This window comes from Acomys russatus, chromosome 22 (genome assembly GCF_903995435.1).
Source record: "Acomys russatus chromosome 22, mAcoRus1.1, whole genome shotgun sequence".
In the NCBI taxonomy this organism is placed as follows: Eukaryota; Metazoa; Chordata; class Mammalia; order Rodentia; family Muridae; genus Acomys; species Acomys russatus.
The window spans coordinates 30013405-30026123 of NC_067158.1; the positions used below are offsets into that span (position 1 = coordinate 30013405).

The 12719-nt window shown below is 50.4% G+C and overlaps 1 protein-coding gene across 1 annotated transcript in view; it reads right to left on the minus strand.

The window, feature by feature from the left end:
* Positions 1 to 11710, minus strand: part of Wdr1 (WD repeat domain 1) — a 35016-nt gene extending 23306 nt beyond the window's left edge. The window contains exons 1-3 of the mRNA XM_051164823.1: positions 11575 to 11710; positions 11160 to 11281; positions 1364 to 1454 (exon numbers count right to left, since the gene is read on the minus strand). Coding sequence (XP_051020780.1) covers positions 1364 to 1454; positions 11160 to 11281; positions 11575 to 11590 — 229 coding nt within the window. The 5' untranslated portion in view covers positions 11591 to 11710. The remainder of the gene's footprint in view (positions 1 to 1363; positions 1455 to 11159; positions 11282 to 11574) is intronic.
* Positions 11711 to 12719: the final 1009 nt, after the last annotated feature.

A 12719-nucleotide genomic window follows, 5' to 3' on the forward strand; every position in this document is an offset into this window, starting at 1 on the left:
AGCAGGGCCAGAGGCAAAAAAAAAAAAAAAAAAAAAAAAAAAAACCTACAAGGTTACAACATATCATGGGATCTGAGTTAGTTTTAGAGAGTTGAAGTATCTAAGCAGAAACCCAGTAAGTGCTCTACAATGTGTCAGACTCCCAGCCCAGCCCCTCACTATACCACCAGCACACCTGCTGTCTTGCCTCTGTCCTTTCTCTCTTAAGTCTGCCCTTGTTTCACTGATAGCTGCCATGGCCATCCCTAGCAAGCCTTGTGCTACTAAGTACCGAACACACATCACCTTGGATCCTCAACCCATGGAGGAATTATCTGAAGCTCCAGTTCACAGAAAAAAATAAAGATACAAGAATGTTAATTACCAGACTAAATGTACAACCAGTAAGGGGTGAGCTAGGGACCCTCCCGGCACTGCAGCCTGCCATCCCCTTAGGGAGCAGGTCCACAACACCAACAAGGGTGTGAGAGCAGTGCAAATAAAGATGGCCACGGCACCTAAAAATCCTGGTTGTCCCTGTTCTGGTTAAGTGTCTGGACTCTCAGTCCCAGCCATCTCTCATTCACACTTCCCTCCCTGTACTGGAAACAGATAAGCAAGCAAGCCATTAATTGTTTATTGGCTATCTGAATGAAGAACTGAATTAATAATTCCAGTGGATAAATGAATGAGATGCAAGGTACACAGTCACTCTATCGTCTCTGCTTCTGCTTATCTATAAATGGTTAAGTTCTATTTCTAAGAGCTAGGAGTGTAGCTGCGCATGGTGGTACATGCCCATAGTTCCACCACTCTGGGAGGTAGAGGCATGTGGATCGCTCTGAGTTCAAACTAGCCTAGTCTACAAAGTCCAGGACAGCCAAGGCTACACAGAGAAATCCTGTGTGTGTGGGAGGGGGACGTGGGGAAGCTAGGAATGTAAGCCACCACAAATGAAATAATGCCTGTCCCATCTGGCATAGTCCCCCACTGAGCCACACAGAGGCCCAGCTGGAGGGCATAAAGGCCAGGTCTCACACACAATGCCAGATCTGGTAGTAAGGCTGGCTGGAAAGGAGCAGCAGTGGATTAACACAAAATAGCCATTATATACCCAGGGTAAACTCCAACACCACAGTGCAGATACCCAAGGGCTTCCAAGAAGTCCTGTTAACCTCCAGCTAGAACACTGGAACACTACAAACTACAAAGTGCCCATTCTAGGTCTGCAATGGGCACTTTGGGGGTGTTTACTTTCCTCCTTGCTTTAACTAAAGCTAATAATCAGTTGATCTCCATACCCTTACCAGGCACCATCCCATTCCCAAGTCAAGCAGGTGCCACGTGGGCCACACATGTGTCCAGAAACAGTACTCATAATTACCTCCAGAAGCAATGTAGAACCCACTGGGCGCATACTTGGCCACTACAACCTGATGGGCATGTTCCGTGTAGATGTCAGCAATAGCAGGGTTCTGTCGGGGAGAAAAGTGGAGGCTGAATGGAAGGAAATGTACAGGCACCAACCGCTGCTAGTTCCCCAACCCAAGACCAGGGCAAAAACAGATAAGGTTTAACATCAGACCATCACAGACCATATCCTAAAAAAATACTTACCTATCCATCCACTGGTGCCCGTTTGGCTTCTTGGAGTGAGAGAATCTGATGTAAATTGTTGCTGGCTTGCTTTTATATATTTCTCACAATGAATATGAATTATGAATGTGTGTGTGTGTGTGTGTGTATACACACAAACATATATTTTTTGTGGAATATCACACAAACTAACATTTTATTAAAGAATTCTATGAATGGGAAGCTGTCAGCTGACAATGAATTCACATAGCCTATCATGCCCATCTCCCCAGAGCACTGCCAATCCTACCCAAGCACACCTTGGGGTCTGTCACAAGATAGCTCCTAACTCTGATGTTGAGGAGCAGAACAGGCCTGAGGCTGGAGGCCTTCTGTCAGAATCCTTGGCTTGGGTAGAAATAAGGGTCCTTTGCACCTTCCCATAGCACAGATCAAAAATGGCTGAACCCTGAGGAAAGGATGGGGGCAGAAGCTGGGGCTGGAAGCCTCTCTACGCCTCGGCCATGAGGGTTGGATGTGTAGTGTATAAAAGCAGACCCCTGTCCCATCATTCCTGATGCCCCTTTACACAAGTATACACACTCGGACAGTCCCCCAGCACAACCAGAGATGCTTCTCAGTCCTCCGCAGTTAAATGTGCTTTCTGGAAGGAATACAGAGGAGGTTGTCCATCCTGATTCCTGCTGTCAGCTTTGTCCCATCAGTACTCTTTGGGAAAGGAGGCAGGCTTCCCAGACTCAAGGCTGAGATCGCAGTAGGTCAGGTGGTGCCAAAATTCCCCCACTCCCCCAAAGCCCCTGACTGTCTTCCTAAGACCCTAGAGGTTTGTTTATCCCTGGTAAAGGGACACCACACTTCTCTTAACTCTATAGACCGAGCCACCCACCATCTGGCACTCCTGAGCAACCTCACTGCTCTGTGCATGCTGGTCCCTTGCCCAGCACGGGTGCCTGTTTGCTTGTACCACCACTCATCTTAAACAGCATCTCCTCTATATCCTCTCTCTACAAAACTTGCCAACCTGCTTTACAGCTCTTCTGTACTTCCAAAGCAATCACCACATCCTAAGGGGGATGCATGGAAAGCTGGGCACCCCATTTCTCCACACAGCTACCTGCAAGCCCTTAATGTGCCTGTCCTCCTCTAATATTTCTGTGACCTGCTTCATTTGACATCCCATGAGCCATCATAGCACTTAGCAAATAATGTGCTAAATACATGGTGTGAAGTGGAGGGGTGGGGCACGGGCAGGAAAGAGATGGACCACTGACCAGTCTTTTTTATTTTTCTCACATAGCATATCTACCATACCTACAAGAACCAATGAGACAAAGACACAGCTGTCAGTGAGGATGGAGGCATGTTGGAAGCAGAGTGACACGGTTGGAAAATAGCTTGGTAATTACTTCATGTGGAATGGCAGGATAGCTCAGTGGATAAAGCAACCTGAGTTCAATCCCTGGAGTCTACATAAAGGTGGCAGGGAAGAACGGACTCCAAAGTTGTCCTGACTGCCACACATGCACCACACATGCCAATGATAAAAATAAATTGAAAAGCCGGGCGTGGTGGCGCACGCCTTTAATCTCAGCACTCGGGAGGCAGAGGCAGGCAGATCGCTGTGAGTTCGAGGCCAGCCTGGTCAACAAAGTGAGTCCAGGATGGCCAAGGCTACACAGAGAAATCCTGTCTCGAAAAACCAAATAAATAAATAAATAAATAAATTGAAAAAGAAAAGCAAGTTAAACATGCATTCAGGAAACAATCCCATTCTTGGGGGTACTTCACTAGAGGAAACCAAACCCTATATCCACAAAAGGCCACGAGGGAAGACTTATGAAGAGGGCTTCAAACTGAGGATAACCCAATGGCCATCAGAAGAAACTAGGTGTGGTATATCCATTCACCCTCAGCACAACATTGTTCAACCACAGAACTGACCAAACTACTAGCACCTATCCAGCTGGCCTGCCAACGGACCAGGCCTGAAGACCCAGGAGGGAGCACACACTGCTGTCTCCTGTTACTGGGAGCAAGTTTTAGAATGGTAGGCCCCATTGTAACAGCTCAGGAACTGCCACGGATGCAGCATGCCTGGTAGGAGCGGGGGCTTTTTGGAGTGCTGGGAGAGTTGATGCGATTATAGAACTGGTCAGCTCAAGCTGTGCACCTGCAACTACAGCACACCTCACTGAGCACTGAGGCAAACCCCCTCTCTTGCTCAGATCAGCTCAAGCTTGACATGCTGACCAGCCCCTTCCTTCATGGCATCTGACACACTGCGAGCTGGTTCCGACAAAATACCCACCCTTACCTACAGCTGACATAGCCTCTTGTGGGCTGTGAACCCTGCATTAGCTACAAAACTGTGTGACCTACTGCACTGCCTTCCATGGGTAGGAAACAAGTCAGCAGGAAAAGGTACTCCAAAATGGAGGAAGAAGCAGAGGCCAAAGGCCTAAGATCTGCTCCTAACATTCCTGACCCTAAATGGTCAGGGTGCCTGCAGAGGGTTTGTAAAACCTCAAAAGGCACCAAATCCCGCCTAAGCAGGATGAATCATTCACTCTCTCACTCACGCACTTTCGTTTGTATTCTGAATACAACTGGGTCAAAAGACTCCAAATTACAGATAATGACTTGCATCTGAGTCAGCAGCCTCCCCCCCTCCCTCCTAGGATCACAGCAGGAGTAGTTACTAGTGCCAAGAAGATGGCTTTCCTGCCCCAGGCTACTGTGTCCCACTGCAGGAGGCTCAGTCCAGGCCAGAAGAAACCCAGAGTGATGACACACACCCTCTCCCCAGCTTCCTCCCTAGGGTTAGCAGCCTATTTGAAGAACCAATTTCAGGAGCCTGGGGTATGGTAACCTGTATGCAGGGCCCACTGCCCTAGTTAGGGCTGGGGTCACCATTCAGAACAACCTCCACATGGTGGCCATCCTCACTCTAGACTTCCTTTTTACACTACCACTGCCAGAGGCATCAGGTCAGGCTCCAGCCACCAGGTCAGAGGCTATAGGATTCCTGGGAGAAAGCAGAAAGCGCTACCTCATCCCATGGACACCCTGTGGGGCCTCCCAGGTTCCTAACAAGCCTTGGAACACTCTCATCTGTAGCCACCACATTTGTAACCCAGTTCTTCCTGTCGCACCTGGTGTCAGCAACAACCACTTAATCAATCCCTCTACCATCTCATCCATAGCCTTAGATGTCAGCTGGCCCATCCTGTGCCCTGGAACCATGGGCCTTTCTTCTGGAGTTCCCAATAATACATCTTGTGTGGGAGGCAGCAGCAAGTAGCATAGCCCCTGCAGCTTCCAGAGTGCTCTGCCTTCAGAATGAGGCATTAGGATGAGACAGGAGGTAAGTCTAGGTCAACTATACCAGCGCATGGTGGACCCGATGAGACATGTAAACTGAACCTTTAAGCCATGTCAGTCAGTGCCACAAAAGGAGCCTCCATGTAATTGTTGAAGGTCTCCTGAAGCCCATGGAGAAGAACACTGGGGAGCCTCCACCATTCATCTGTGTGGGATGGAGGCACACTTCCAGAAAGGGAACAGTGTTCCAAGTACTCCCAGGCGAGAGGTGGCAGGGACTAGGAGCAGATTATGCTGTGAGCAGGCCTGTGCTAAACACAATGTACAGGGCCCCTCTGTTCACCAGCAAGAACCCCGTTACTGCAGTAACACAGCTCCAATGCAGTACAAACACCACAGCGAACCTTATGCCTGGGCCAAGCTGAGCCCAGACTACACTATGCTGAAAGAGAGAACTGGAGGAGTCCAACTGGTCACTCAGAGCCACTCTTGTTTAGTATAGTGGCAGCCCTTGCCCCAATCACTCACAATGACTGGGCAGCAACCAAACAGCACACCAGACACCTTCCCTAGCTGGGTACCACAACTCTCGGTTCACCATGGAACAAAGTGCTTTCTTTCCCTGTTCCACTCCTCAACCAGCCCGTGCTCCACAAATCCCCTGCTTGAAAACCCTCTGCTTCCATTTAGACTGTGCCTCCTTCCCAATCCTCAATCCCCCCATTCCTAATCAAAGATGTAGCAAAGGACATCTTGTCCACCTGGCCTTCCCTGACAAGTCACACTAAAAACTTCAGAACTCATGGTGCATGCCCTCAACACCCACATTTTGGGATGTGCGTCCTTTTGTATACCTCACCAACCCTCTATACCAAGTGGACCATACACTTTAAACAGGACGTGTGTATATGACTCACCATCCTAAAGAACCTGTTTTTACTATGATGGGCACTGGGCAGACTCTTCCATTGACACTCTCTGCAAGAACATGTGAGTTATATATCCTAATGCCTAGCTGAATAAGCTAAGGCACAATAACACTAAGTGACTAGATGTGACCCAGGCAGTTGTGGTAAGACAGGACCTGAATTAAGTCTTCATTCCTCCATTTGGTCCCATTCTCCTATCATAGCTGGTATCAATCAGCATTAGTCTGGTTCCTGAGCTCAGGAGTTAGAACTCACCCTGGATGACAGACATGTGGCTGTCATGCTGGATAGAGCCAGGTCCTCAGAGGAGTAGGGTGCACTTACAGGTCTAGGAGTATTCTAGTGTGACCTGAAAGCATCACTGACCCTTGGACTGTATCAAGACATTGCCACCTTTTTTCTGTACCTCCTCCTACCTGCCCAGCAGCTGCCTAAGCATGAGCTGTTGGGAGATGACTCCATCTACCTAACAGAGAGGCAGGAAAGATGTCAGAGAGAACAAGCACAGCTAGGCAGCTTTCTGCAGATACTCTGTGAGTCAACCTGGCTATACCCAAAGACAACGATAACAATGACAACCACTCCTCCTCCTGCTCAATCCCAACATCTGACCCACTTATTAAGGGTACAATGAGATGAAGAGTCTTCACAGGGAGTGACAGTCCAGAGATGCCCTGGGTGAGACAAAGGTGGAGATAGCTACGGAGGTGGGACAGGGCCTTTTTAGGAAGTAACAAGTTCAGTATCAAAGCTGGAAACCAGGATCTTTTCTGAAGGGAGCATCACAAGAGAGCACTCTCCACTGAGATGGCAGAAGCCAAGCAGGAAAAGCTCTTCAGGAGCCCAGGCCTAAAGTAGGGCTAGGTACCTCTCCATTGGCCTCAAGTACTAGCTTCTTTTTTTTTCCCTTTCTTTCTTTTACATTAAAGGGATCTATGATCTCCTTGCCTACTCCTCCCAGAAGACACACACCAAACCAAAGCTACCCTGCAGTACAGACAGGCTTCTTGTCTGGACTTTGCCCACATCTACTGTGTCGAAATCGACTCTTGTTCACTCTCTGAGATCCTACATGTGCCAGGGTGTCTCCAGCTGTCCTTACGATACTCTCCAGCTTGAATGGCTCTTCCCTCATGCTTCACAGCACTCATGCCATTCTTGTAAAACGGCTAATACAGTGTGTGAGGCTGTTAGCCACAATGTTCTCGAACCCACTGTTCCTGGCATTTTGGAGTAGGTATTTCTATTACAGGATGGTCCTGTAATTTGTAGAATGTTCTGCAACATCTACCTACGAAATGCACTATATTTAAAAACTGATAGTGAACAAAATCACCCTCCCTCAGGAAACAGTAACAGAAGTCTCAGCTTATAGTTTACGGGCTAAGCTAAACAACATCCTGGCTTAATGGATGTGAACTAGAAATATCCAGAAACAGTGGACAACTACCTAAATGACGAGTCTTTGAGCAATGTATTTATCTCCAGGTTGACTACGGGCTTCCTGGCCTCAAGCTTTAAAGTCTCAACTACATGGGCAGCTGTCACCTTGTCACTGTCACATATCTTTGAATGCTTCCAGTGGCCTTAAGAACTATGCTGGGCTGGGGTTGGGGATTTAGCTCAGTGGTAGAGTGCTTGTCTAGCAAGCGCAAGGCCCTGGGTTCGGTCCTCAGCTCTGGGGGGTGGGGGGGGGGGAAACAAAAGAATTATGCTGGGCTGGGCAGTGAGTGGTGGCACATGCCTTTAATCCTAGCACTTGAGAGGCAGAGGTGGCTCTCTGAGTTCAAGGCTGGCCTGCTCTACAGAGGTGAGTTCCAGAAGAGCCAGTGCTATACAGAGAGACCCTGCCTCCAAAAAACAAAAGAACAATGCTAGGCTGCTGGAGGGTAGCCTGAACAACACATACAGCGCTTAGCTGTCATCTTGAGTCTTCTTAGCCCAGTCTTCTCCCTCATCCATGTTGTTGTAGCCACTACTCTAGCTTATGTAAATGGTACCCACAGATCCTACAGCCCTTGCCTGTCTGCCCTGTGTTGAAGCACCTTATCCACCAGGTGGTCTTGGGGTGAAGGGAATGGAGTTCCTGGCTTTGGACACTGAGCAGCTATCCAAGTAGCCAAACACACTACCCTGCCCTGTTCTGCTATACAGAACTCATTTCCATAGAGTGTGCTCTGAGCAGGCCCTTTAATTTGTGCTCCTTTGGCTGACAGCCGTCCTGGAAATGCAGTATTAACCCAAGGCATGCACTTGGACAGGGGACGATTAGTCCTCAAGTCCTGTTTCTCCCACCCCCACCTGCAGGGACCCACACAGGGTCCTTGTGCGTGGGCTGGTAACAGACGGTGCCAAATGAAAACTGGTTTGAGTTCAATCTCCTCTAAGCAGTTCAAAGAGACAAGACAGTGAGTAGTCCAATTGCTGTGTGTCACTCTCTGAGACCTGATTGTACAGAACCTAGTTCCCCAGATACGAGAACCAAGCACCCTTTAAAAGCTCTTCTCGTGACGCTCTCCCTATTTAGGGGGTTCACATCCTCCAAGTATAGAACTGTTCTAAAGTTCTCAAATGCCAGCTTCCAGATGGCCTCCATCACCACAGGCTTTCACCCTGAAGAGAGTTTCCTCTTCAAGGGTGCCAACAGGGCATGGGGAAGAGACAGAGCACCTTTCCTGCCAGCTATCCAAACACCAGGTTCACAAAGCTATGGTTCCGTCACAGAACAGCTGACACAGGCGCAGTAGGAGGCTGGCAAGAATACTCTTTTGTAAATTCAAAATGTGGGTACCAGAAAATTTAAATCAAAATGGTGCCTTGCACGTTATGCCTGCATTTTATGCAGCCTTGGCTATACAGAGAAACCCTTTAATAGGAAAACAAATTAGGTGCAATGAGGTCAGTGGAATACTGTGTGTCACGTGTAAGGACATATATGAATAACACAGGAAAAGGCAAGGGAGAACATCCTCAAACAATTAGGAACAGCAACAGCAGCTGCTTGGTTCACATGTACTGCCAGAAGAAAGTGACACAAGGCCAGAGGCAGAAATGCTGTTTGGAAGAAAGGCCCTCCTCCAGTGAGGGAATTTCTAAATGGGAGGGTAGAAGATGGCAGGACCCAGGCCTTGTGGACACAGAATGAGTCTCTAGGCAAAGGCCACATACCACCAGCAGAGCCTAAGAGGGGTGTGAAGGATGTGTGGCATGTGGGGAGTCTGAACCTGACAGAGCAGGGAACGTCAGAGGAAGAGCCCTGGGGCAACACTGCTGAGTGTGGAACACGGGGAGACTGAGCAGAACTGCTCCAGCAGGCACCTCAGGGCAGCAGTTGTGGTGCACGGATATGGGAGGGAGCCAAACAGGGCAAGTCTGTGAGATTCTGCAGGACTCTATAATCAAATGTGACGTGGCAGCTATGGGGGGCAGAGTAGTCTTGGCTCTTGTATCTCAACACTAGAGGGATAGGGTTGAATCGGGGGAAAGGGGCATGCAAGAATCCCAAAGGTGGTCTAGGACACATAGATGGTGAGAGGTGTATAAGACATTCAGACCTCTCATGATATGGTGCTAGCATTTCTGAACTTGGATTTGTATTGGACCATCTTTCTTCCTGCATCCTGAATGCTCCCAAGATTTCACACCTCATTTTCTCTAGCAACACTGTCATAATAAAATCGCAACCCATCTCTGAGGACTGGTAGCCCATCAGCAAACTAGTGTGTGCCTGATGCTATCCAGCACACAAAGAGATGTAACAACAGCATTGGCACCGTTTGTCAGGAACTTAACCTGGGTGGGATGGGAAGTGGCCGCACCTTCAGGAGAGGACAGGGAAGCCTTGAGGGGAAAGAACTGGCATGGGTACATAAACTGGAAGAGAACCCTCCCCTTTCAGCTTCCCTGTGCACCTGCTCCTATGATAGCACAGGGCCAGCTAATTCAAGGGACAAGCTGGCCAGGCATCAGAGTGACCACTCAGTGCAGTTCTCCTAACTGGCAGCAAAAAGAGACAAAGTGGATTGGGGAGGCTGTGCAGGGGACAAACTCGTCAATCCACAGAGCTCCCACTGTGGACATCTCCATTTTAATTTGCTTACTCCAAATCTTATGACCTGAGTACTAGGTTAAGGCCTAGAAAAGGCTTCCCCAGTTCTCAGGGGGCTGGGTCAGCTTTCTAGGAATCCGTGCAACTAGCAAGGGAGGCTCATACCCCAGCTTCCACCTCATTTGAGGTGCCCAGCAATCACTCAGAGGTCAGAAGCCACCACAGAGCTGATGACTGGCTAACTTAATCAGACTTACAGAGACACAGCCAGCCCCCACCACAGTCCAACATGTAGCCTCTCTTTACAAAGAAACCGGGTTCTGCCCTCAGCTAGCTGGGAGGCACTTGGAGAACAGGCGTGTCTGTGAGCCACCTCACCCGATAACCAATGATGCTCCTGACATGCAGGAGCTGAAGGTGTCAGCCTTGGTGGACGAGTCAAGCAACACCTCTCTACCAGCCCTTTGCCAAGCATGGCAATCAAGTGTCCCCAACTCCAGGCTGCCACCTCCAGCTTCCACCCCATACCATTCCTTAGGGCTGAGGAGGAGAGACAAGATTTGAGCCACCATCCTGGAGGAGAGGAGGCTCAGCAGACTGACTCATTTCAACAACCAGGAGGGAAACCATAAATTTGCACGGACCTCCCCCAAAAAAGCTGGCCTGGGGACAGCAAGTGACCTGCAGAGAACCATCCAATAGAATACACTAGTTCCTGTTTCTCCTCTGAGACTCAGGTCCACAAAAGTTGGAGTTCAGAGGATTGGGTGTGTAGGTCTGGGCTCTGGCATATCAGGAAGCCGAGGGTATTAGGATGATTAAGCAGAAGGGCCATTTACCAAGTGCTCCATGTATGCCAGGCCCAGTCAGCATGAGGACACACGACCAGCCCATTCAGCCAACCCAGTCAGCCAGGGGAAGTGGAGGATTATCTCACTATCTCCATTTCCCCAATGCGGAAACTGGGCTCTGGGAGGAGCAATCACCAACCACCCCACGATCAAGCAGCACCAGACTCAAAGCCCTTGGCTCTTAAGGACTGAACTGATCCAAGTCTCAGTTTCCCAGTCAAAGGAGGGGATGGGGGTAGATTAAACAGTCCAGTCCAGTCTAATCTAGTCCACTGAGCCTCCAAGGTGTGGCTCCTGGGCAGAAGGGGCGTGGCTGCCCCCCCCCCAGGCCAACCCGCTGCGAATTGAGGGGGTGGAAGGGCAAGAATTCCCGACTCTGAAGATAGATTTCAGGGCAGGGACGGAAGCAGGCCCCGCTGGGCACGGGGTACTCACGTCGATGTTCCTCAGGATGACGCACTTGCCATTGGTGTAGAGGAAATGATCGCCCTTGGGGTCTCCACCGAGGATCTTGGAGACGCCCCGCTCCACCTGGGGGAGGCTGGCGAACACTTTCTCTGGGGAGACACAAACGCCGCACGGTGCATGAGGACCCGGGGAGTCTCTGCCCGTTAGCGCCGGGGGTCCCGGGCCGGTCACCTGTTGCCGCCTGTGGGCTCGGCCGGCGGACTTCCTGGTCGTCTGCGGCGGCCAGGCCCCGGGGTCGCGCAACTTGGCCGGCCCAGCTCACAGTGCCCACTCCGGGATTCCCAAGCCCGCACCCCCGCAGCCGTGCTCGACCCTGGCCGCGCCCTCCTGCCCGCATCGACCCCAGGAGCCGGCGGCCGCGCGCGGAGGCCCACGGACTCACTGATTTCGTACGGCATCCTCGCCCACTTGTTACGGCGCCGCGCTCGAATGGGACCTCGCAGTGGCCGTGCCCGGGGACGGCGCGGAAGGCGGCGCCGGGCGTGCCGGGCGCGGAGGGGGCGGTCCGAGGCCGGGATCCCAGGCCGGCTCGCGCCTGCCCTGCGCGCTGCCGCAGCGGACGACCCAACCCGGAAGCGCGGCCCCGGCGCGGCTCGCCCCCAGCTTTGACCATATATAGTCAAGCGCTCGGCTCAGCGGCTACAGCCCTGAGAGCCTGCGCGGACACCGCTCCGCCCCGCTTACGGCTCCGCCCCGGAAGTGACGTGGGACACAACCCGTAAAAAGGCGGCGCGGAAGGCTGTAGTTGAGGGACGTGAGGTTCCCTTTGGGCTCTGCATCGTTAGCTTTTTAGCTAAGCAGATGGTCTCTATCTCTCTTTCAGCTTGACGCCCCAGCTTGCAAAAGACTTGAACGTAAAAAAAAAATTTTTTTCACTCGATGTGGTTAGGAACTCTTCTTTGAGTCAGAAACTTTATTAAGAGCTTTCTGGACCTGGACGATGGGGTTTATTTCCTAACAAACGGGGCTGGGGGAAGTGAGGGTGGAACTCTTCGCGGAGGGGGGAAAAGAAAGCAAAGCCTGGAATTTGCTGAGCCTCGCGATGAGTCACTAGGCAAAATGAGACCTCCTGCTACTAGTTTGAAAAGCTCTGAAACTCTAGTTGGGAAGTGGTCTTTCATGGGAGAGCTCTTAGGATTTTGCCACGGATGAAAAAGTCAAAGGAGAAGTCAGAGCCAGGTTTGTCTTGCTAATTACTCTGCGGGCCAAACTGAACCCCCCCACCCCCCTCGTCATGGTTCCCCTGTATACTCACCTGTTTTCTCTGTGGCCTAATTGAGCTTTTCCTCTATAAGCTATCCTTGATATTTAGTTAGTAGTTCAGATGAATTTATACCCTGCAAGAGCTCCAGATTTCATAGAGAGCTTTTTTTTTTTTTTTAAAGTGTTCTAGGTCCTGTGTGGGCGCCTCTGTCAATTTTAAACTGTTCTATTTTCCTGTGTACCTATTCTCTTGTGCTTTGATACACCAACATTGGGTTGGGGGGAATGCTTTTAGGGTTTCTCTGTGTAACCTTGGCTGTCCTG